The 9,148-nt window shown below is 33.2% G+C and overlaps 1 protein-coding gene across 5 annotated transcripts; it reads right to left on the bottom strand.

Moving 5' to 3' along the window:
- Positions 1–2,297: 2,297 nt before the first annotated feature.
- On the bottom strand, positions 2,298–7,069 carry LOC107948934 (ELMO domain-containing protein A). 5 transcript variants are annotated; one of them, XM_016883601.2, is made up of 11 exons: positions 6,554–6,949; positions 6,052–6,246; positions 5,849–5,954; positions 4,828–4,940; positions 3,886–3,954; positions 3,510–3,625; positions 3,360–3,414; positions 3,038–3,158; positions 2,680–2,822; positions 2,483–2,580; positions 2,298–2,361 (listed from the first exon to the last, which is right to left on the bottom strand). In XM_016883601.2, the coding sequence occupies exons 2-11, from the start codon at positions 6,190–6,192 to the stop codon at positions 2,346–2,348; spliced, it is 978 nt and encodes a 325-aa protein (XP_016739090.1). In that variant the 5' UTR covers positions 6,193–6,246; positions 6,554–6,949; the 3' UTR covers positions 2,298–2,345. The 5 variants fall into 5 exon arrangements, with proteins under 5 accessions (XP_016739090.1, XP_016739088.1, XP_016739089.1 ...); XM_016883599.2 differs by having other exon boundaries at positions 2,298–2,366; XM_016883600.2 differs by having other exon boundaries at positions 2,298–2,366; positions 6,052–6,242; positions 6,554–6,827.
- Positions 7,070–9,148: the final 2,079 nt, after the last annotated feature.

A 9,148-nucleotide genomic window follows, 5' to 3' on the forward strand; every position in this document is an offset into this window, starting at 1 on the left:
ATAAAACATCTCATTGTTTCAAACTACTTACTAAAATATTTATTCGGAAATGTATAAACTTAATTTAATAATACATCTTATTGTTTTTGTTTTTGTGTATCTACCTATTTAGTATTGACAGCAAATTTCTTTCCACATTGCAGTCAATTTCCCTCTTTTAGGCGTTGGTTGAATGAACAATGGAAAAAAAAAGTTACCATTTTCTTAAAAGGGTATATCAATTTGTCGCCATCAAACTTATCACCTAATTGAAAGTACCATGTTTGGTTTATATATTACTTGGATACACAAAACAAAATATTTACAAAGCCATATCAAATTATAATAAATAAAAAACTTTCCTATTTGAAAATATCTTTCCATGTCAATATAGGTTATTAAAAAAAACAAAATAGTTATCAAATAAATTACATCAAACAATCAAATTATATAATTTCATCAAATTAAGGCAATGAATTGAAGCAACTCAGATTGAGTCACGTCCAAATTTCTTTCAACCTTGGTCAGAACCATCTTATCATCTTTCTTTTTAATCTTGTATCTTCATCTTTCATTCTTAATTTACCTGAAATTAGGCCTCTTTTTTTATAATTATATTTTTTTATATTTAGAGTTTTAAATTTTAAATTTTAAATTTTAAATTTTAAATTTTAAAATTCAAATTTACTTGTAACTACTATTAAATTTTTTAATTAAATTCATTAATGAAATAAAAAAATATTTGATAATCATTTACCAAAAAAAGTAATATTGAAATAAATATAAATTTAACAAAAGAATTTTATAAATGTTTCCATTTAGAATTGAATTTTGAAATTTAAAAAGTAAGAGGGCTAGATTGCTTAAAATAAATAGTAAACTATACAAATGGTCATCAAACTATACCCGCGTTCATGTTTTGATCACCCAACTTTAAAATTTTCAATTTAAGCACTAAACTTTGTATTTGTTCTTGTTTTGGTTACTTCCATTAAATTGATAACGTAAATAATGACATGAATATTATCAATTTGATTACACACTTAGTCATCAATACTTACATATTCTTTTAATTTGATCCTAATTTTAAATAATATAATAAATTTAACCATTCACATTTATAAATTCTATCCATTTAATTCTCACATTTCCTAATCAAAGCTTTCAGAAAGCTATGACAACATAGGCATTCCAAAACCCAAAAAAGAAAAAAACATTTCTACAATTGAGCAAATATAACATACTTTACGAGTATCTTGATAATTGAACTATACGAGGATTTTAGTTTCTGGGTTATGTAATTTTTTTACTCTTTTGTTTTTGTATCTAATGGTTACCCAATTTAATCCATGAGCTCAAAGATGGGTTCTTTGCTGCTCGAAAAATTGAAAAAAAAAATAGAATTTGTTGTTGTTAATTGGTTTTATTTTGTCCGCTAAATCATCCATAAAGAAGATCAACTTTGGTGTTAATTACTCTGGATTTTATTGAATTAATTAGTACCTACTAGTAGATCTTGTGTTTCATAAGCTTTTTCTTTGGATTTGGATGTTCAATGGTGATCTGATTGTTTGGTTTATAAGCAATAATATATTTGCATGTGTTATTTATTACAAATATGTTATATTTGCATAATTAGAGAAGGTTTTTGTTTTTTTTTTTGGGTTTTACAAACTTATAGATGTGAAGTGGCTTTGTTTTAAAACTTGAAAAGTTTAGTTAGAATATTTAAAGATCAAATTGATAGAATTTGTAATGTGAAAAGTTAAATTTATTGAATTATTTAAAATTAAGATCAAATTAATAGATCATGCAAGTATTGAGGAAGTGTTATTACACACAATTAAAAAAAGATCATGCCATTATTTTCGTTATCAATTTAATGACGAGTGATTAAAACAAGAATGAATACAAAGTTTAGTGTCTAATTTAAAAATTTTTAAAGTTGGGTGATCAAAACAGGAACGTGAGCATAGTTGAGTGGTCATTTGTATAATTTACTTAAAATAAAAGTAAAATTCAAATATATGAAAAATATATAGATTTAAAAAGCTAATGTAAAATATAATACTCCCAAAATTTTTTAAAAAAAATCATTAATTAACTAAGTATTCACATCAAACATATACTCAACGCAAATATAACTGTAGTTTTCTTTTTCTTCTTTCGAAGTGGAGCAGACTTATCAAAACTTAAATTTCCTATCTCATGCATTGTTATGTTCTCTGGATATTACAGCCTAGAGGGCGTATATGATAATTGGTGTTTTGATGCAAAAATTGTTCCATTGATCCACATTGTCGTCTATATTATCCAGATTATGGGGAATGACTCAGCCTTATTATGCAAACTATGAAGCAGAGTGGTTATCGTATTCCGCAGCTATACTTGAATTTCATAACGAATATATAATTTCCATCAGTTTATTAAAGGAAATATATATGACAGCGATTCTGTAAATGATGAAAACAAATGTCTGTATTGGATTCAAGATCATAATTACCTTTTTAACAGACTATATGCAGGTAAATCTTTCACTCTGGAGACACTTTCAAGTGAAAGTTCGTGCTCTAACCGTGTTCTTGTAGACTTCAGAATTTCCTGGAAAAAGAAGAAGACAGAATATAGAATGAACAATGCAGGAATGCAGAGGAAAGTCATGGAATTACAAAAGTAGGATCATTCATGAGAATGGTTTACGTTGAATTCCATGTATGAAGCCCGTTTCACAAGCCATTGTGCATCCATCATCTGAAAGGTCACACAATAAAGATCGTCGAATGCCATTTCATCTTCTGCAAGTAGTTCCAAAAATCGTCTCCCAGCCCTAGAAGATGGTTTCCCTGCAGGTAAAACATTATTACATTAGTAAAATTCAGCACCAAGTCAAGGCAGCAGATTAATTTACTTTATTCGTTATAAGGTTAAGATTCCAGTACTTTTCTCGTCAGTAAAACAAAGAGTTAATGCCTTTGTTCGAGTAATGCCAGCAAAATATCTTAGCATCTAAAGGTGGTATTGAGAATTCAACATCTAAGCAGTTCTAAATTTCCATTACCTGATTGCAGATCCAACATCTGTACCAACATAAATGAAATATTGATGCCAGCTACAGCAAATGGATATTCCCATTCAGATCTATTCCCATCTTGTTTGTGCAACAACCTCTGGAAAGATTGCTGTTCACGGAAGGACCAAATCAGAATTTGACCAACCGTGTCTGTAGTTCATGCTGATTAAAACATGATCATTTCATTGTTTGGTACATGCTAATAAACTAAAATAAACAAGAAATATAGGTAGAGCAGTTCCCAAATGCTCCATGAGCTAGATCATAATCAATAAAACAAAATCCAGTTATTTAAGGAAAGGAAACAAACCGGATATTTCTTGGCAAAAAAGATGAGATTCTCTAATGATATGAATCCTCCGCCCCTTCGAATAGCAATGAGATAACAAGAATAAGCATATATTAAGCAGGAAAGAAAACCCAACCAAGATAACCGGTTTTTAAGGCTAAGTCAGTATACCGAAAATCTGTTGAAGGATCTGGACCTTGCCATCCCATGTCCTTCCAAAGCTCTGATTTAAGAGATGGAAGCTCCCTGTCAGGGTAAGCCAATTTCCATAATTGCTTAAGAGCTTCCTGCCAGTCAAATGAAAGTATGATAAAAAAATCTTTTACTTGTGTTCATATATTTGGTATATGGGAGGGGGTTACAGGAGAGAGAAACTAGAAAGGATAATTATTGGCATTTTCAACTCCAAAAGAAAAGTTGTTGGAATTGGCAAATTCTTTTAATCAAATGTGCTTCCACAGACTATAATTCACAGAAAGAATTAAAAAAGTGAAAGCAAAATAAGGATTGAAAAATACACAAGCACACTGATTATAGCAAAACCTACTTGATGCTCCAGGCGAGATCCATCATAGGGGATTCCCAATCTTTGCTGAAGACTTCTCAGCCTAGCTTCCTACAAGGGTAAGGAATGGAAACACAAATACACCTCAGATTACCAATAGTAAATTGAAACGCAAAGGTCACTGACAATTTCTTTTTTCCTGTTTTCTCTTTCAAAAGAAACAACTGAATAATCTATGCAAAAATAACTCGTGCTATCAACTGTTTTACAAGAAAATGTACAAGAAAGGATCCTTTTACGTTTTAATTATTTCCCCAAACTCTCTCAAACCAACTTAAAAACTCCAACTACCTATAAACATGAAGGATTTTTTTTTCCTTTAGGTGTTTCCTCGCATCCATATCAGTCAGGATCCTGCATTGAGGCAAATTCTCAATCTTCTAGTCCACTACCTTTATATGCAGGATTAAGTTGTCTTTAAAAACTGTAACAGCTAAAAGCAAATTCTCTACCAGGCTTGAAGTTTGGGGCCTGAATTTGATTTAGATTTACAATACTCAAGATCAATCAGAATATATTACCGAATTCTCCAGTCCAATGATATTTTAGCAATTTTCCACGACTAGAGCCAATATTTACAGAATTGGTGGCACACAGACTAGATACTCAAGACGGTCCATTTCCAGTAAAAGATTGTTCCAGATCTTAATATAAAAATTGATACACTCTAGCTTTTTCTAAAGGTTTGAAAAACATCTCCTTGACACTTCCCCTTAAGGAAAATGGGAGACCGCAAAAAAGGGGGGGAGAAACAATATGTTGATCATCAGAGCATGCCTCCATGAAACTCCAAATGGCCACACCAACCCCTATCATCTCCACCCTCCCCACCCTCTCCCCAAAATCACCTCGAAAAATAATAATATAAAAAAGGTTCTTCAAATCCAGGAAAATACATTGAAAAGAGTGTATTGTTGATTATACCTGTAAAGGATTAAGTGCAGGCTCAAGAAGTTTCCAGTTTGATCCACTTTGGGTGTTAGAAGGTAGAGGTAAAATGCGTGCAATAAATGATACAGATCCAAGGACAATGTTTGCTGGAAAAGCCAAAGAGAACTATCACTAATCCAAACTGCTATAAGACTCCCCCCACTTACCAAAAAATAAATGAAAGAGGAAGAAGCCAAAGAAAGCAGAGAATGTAATAACTAAAGTGCCATGCATCATTAAATCACAGTTAAAAACCAAGTAATCAAGAAAACAAGCAATTTATTTCTTTTGGCCTAAGATAACAGGCAATTCAACTTATAAAACATAATCAAAGAAAAGATACAGTTTTCATTATATGGTATCAAACTATAACCTTCTCTATAAACTGTATAATATCTTTGAGGATGCATTTACATACAAAATGCCCCCAAATAGGGTCATTTTTAGTTCACACGGAGAACCAAACAAGAGAAGAACTAGAATAAATTCCTTTTAGAACTCATTTTTTCTCCATTTCTACTCTTAAAACTTTTCCCCTCTGGGTATACAATTCTCTTTCTATGAATTACCCTCCATTATTCATGAACGAATGTGAAGTTATAAAATCATGTGATGAGTAAAGAACACCAATTACAAAACAGGTGGCGCACTTCTGATTCTATAAACTACATTGATAGAGAGATTCCCACAACTGTGCTTTCTATTAGGGAAACTTTGGCAAATGCTTAGGAGATATGAGGGGAGTACTCAGAAAACTAATGCAAAAAGTTTCCCATGTTGCATAAGTATATTTAAATATAGACAATAGTGTATGCAATTTACATGCATAACAATCTAATATACCAATATGCTCAACAGATTAGTAACTGGCTAACTTAATGGTTTAACTTTTGAAGTCAACAACCAGCAACCAAAAGAAGCAATATAATACAAGTAGATTGAAAATGCAATTATAGACATTGCAAACAGTAAAATCTCATATCCGAAAACAGAAACAACACTGATAATATCTCACCTATCCATTGTGCCCATTGCACAATCAAGTTAGTGAACAAAAGCACCGCCCAATGTAAATGCTCCTTCCATTGCCCTTCAACCCAAATACACTCTGGCGTTTTCCCCTGTAACATATCGGAGAAGGTAAATTTAATGTTAGCAGTACTCTTTCTCCCCTTTCTTGCAATAAAGCTTAATTAAAATAAGCAATGGCATAATCACCTCTGAATGCCTGCCATCGTAATCACGATTCCCTAACAAAGGTTCATCTAAACCATGTAATCCCGTCATCATATAATTTCCATTGCTCATCCTGCCAACGTCCCCATGATCAAGCCGCCTTCGCAAGGCACCAGGCCTCATTAATTACAGCTCAAGATTTGCACCAATTCTTCCTTAAACCCTAACAAATTCTTTCTTTTTTTGAAAAAAAAAGGAACAAAATATATATCAAAATCCCCCGAACTGCTAAAATAGATTAAACAAGCAACTATGCAAATTTTGAATTAGCAATGAAAATGGTTGGCAACACAATACTCTTCCAAATTTAAAATTAGTCACCAATTTGGATCTCAAAACTGCTATATTACAAAAATTAAGCAAGCAATCAGAAATTCAAATGACGAAGAAAAACATCCAATTTCGGCATCAAAATTCTATTGAAAATTTCAAATTAGGTTTAAAATTTGCATCCAAAACGGATAAAAAAGAAAAGAAAACTTACAGGAATATTGAAATCGAATTTGGAGAAGGCCTTAACGTAGAGTAAGAGGAAACCCAGAAGTGTAAGGAAAGCTGGTAAACCCCCGAAGAAAGAAAGAAAGAAACAATAAAAGGTAGGTTAGTAAATAAGGAAATAACAGAGCTTTAAGAAATTTGAAACTCTATTATTTCAATCCCTCCCCTCCGGTATGTGTCCTTTATATATTGTTATTAGAGTTCCTTCCTGGTCGTTAGGACGTTTGAGTTGGAGGGGGAAGCGATTCTTCTAAATTCCAATTTTAATTAATAATGATTATTCTCATACTAATTGTTGAGGCCAGCTGTGGATCCGCTTGTGGGCTTGTGATCTGTAAAACAAAGTAAATTAAGAGGCCCAGAATTTCAGCTTTGAGAGCTTCTCATTGCTTAAGTTAGTGTATGAATAACAAAAGATAAGCAAGGTAAGAGATGATAATGGAGGAATGAAGAGATCATATTTGAGGTAAACTCGAGCTTTAGTATATGTTATTGAGTTTCTGAGTTGTCCGTTGTCTGTCTACCTTTATTTTACATCCATTTTGTTAATTCATTGATTGATATAATGTCTCTTATTTGTTAGGGATGTTAGTAACTCACGTTTTGTACATAGTGTATGAATTATGTTGAAGCTTTTTTTTTCTTATTACAAAATGGGTTTTTTATTTGTCATGTGATCCTATTAGTTTAACAAATAAGCTCTAGATTTTTATGACTTTGAGCTCGATTTAAGTTTTTCAATTATTTAAATATTGAACTTTTTGTTAGTTAGTTTGTGCTTCTATCAACTTATTCTTTCTAATATTTAAGGGAATTTGGGGCTGACATAAGCATCCTCTGTATGTAAAGTCCAATACCCTGATAAGGGAAGAAGATTCGAGCAAAAATATGAAGGAAAAAGGAAGAAACAGAGAGAAGAGAGAACGAGAATTCAGAAAGAAGAAATGAAGAAGAAAACCATCTGTAATTTCATAACTACCTCACCCTTCTCTGATTGGTCCATAAAAAGAGTGAGTAACGAATAGAATTTAACAACCGAGCAGTAACAGAAATAAGCTCAATAAGCACTGTTTAACTTGTACGGCTACTTACCCTAAACTTACCGTTTCAAGTACTGATCTAATTCTCCCCTTGCACCATTTTCATTAGAATACTAATTCCAAAAACACAGTGTTTTGCTACAATAATAAAATTAACAGAATTAAAAAAATAGTTAACCGTTACTACTAATTATTCCATTTCAAGTAGTCCCCTCCCGAAGATGATCCTTGCCCTCAAGGATCAAACAGTGGAAATTTCTGCTGAAACTCGCTCAAACGTTCCCACGTGGAATCTTTAGGAAAAATGTTGGTCCATTCTACTAGCACCTCAGTAGCTGCCTGATTTCCTTGTTTCACTATCCTTCTATCAAGAATGCGAACTGGTAGCTTGACAAGGTTGCCTTTAGAATCTACAGGGGGTAAAGTAGTAGAACTAGGAGTTGAGCCAATGTGTTTTTTGAACTGAGACACGTGAAAGGTAGAGTGAATACGAGCATCAGTTGGTAGAGTCAGTTTGCATGTGACCTTACCCCTCTTAGCTTCTACTAGATAGGGTCCGAAATAGCGAGGAGATAACTTCGGATTACCCCATTTCCTGATGGAGTGTTGCCTATAGGGTTGAAGTTTCAAATAGACCAAGTCACCTACTTGAAATTCCCTATCAGAGTGCCTCTTGTCAGCCATCTATTTCATTCTCTCTTGTATCCTCTTTAGATGGAATCGTATTATGTTCCTAGTTGCCTCCCTCTACTGTAAACCACGATCTACTATTGCAACTAGAAAGGATCCTGCCAAATAGGGTATATGATAAGGAGGTTCTTGGCTATACAAGGCCTCAAATGGAGTGATCTAATGGCAGGATGATAAGTAGTATTATACCACCATTTTGCCAGGGGCAACCAGAAGACCCAATCTGAAGGCATTTCCCCTAAAATGCATCTCAAATACCCTTTTAAGCACCTGTTTAGGACCTCTTTTTGGCCATCAATCTGGGGGTGATATGTGTACGAGCCCATTTTGCCCGGGCCCAGTGCCAAAACAAAAACAAAAAATAACAACAGCCCAAATCAGACCAGCCCAATTCAAACCCAACAGGCCCACAAAATTAAAAGACCCTAGCCCGCAAATCCAGCAGGTTTTAGCCAAGGAGAAACCCTAGGTGCGCCGCACTTAGGTCTTCAGCCTCCAGCGTCGCTCCACCTGCGCCACACACCACCGTCGCCGCTCGTCAATCGCCAGCCTGACACCTACAAACAAAGAACAACACGCAATAGCAAAGAAAGAGAAGACAACAAATAAACAAACAAAATAGTGACAGTAGACAAAAAACGAAAAAAACAAATGAAAAAAGACAAAAGAAATGATGAAAATAGCCTTAGTTCGGCTATAAAAAACCAAAATCTCACCCTTGTATTTTTTCTGGACATTTTTACGAACATCTGAAATAAAAGAAAAAAGGTTGTTCTTCGCTTTTTCTTCAATCGATTATTATTACTACTTTTTTTATCATACTTTTCTTTTTAAATCTATTTTTTTTAAAA

This window comes from Gossypium hirsutum, chromosome D11 (assembly GCF_007990345.1).
Source record: "Gossypium hirsutum isolate 1008001.06 chromosome D11, Gossypium_hirsutum_v2.1, whole genome shotgun sequence".
Classification (NCBI taxonomy): Eukaryota; Viridiplantae; Streptophyta; class Magnoliopsida; order Malvales; family Malvaceae; genus Gossypium; species Gossypium hirsutum.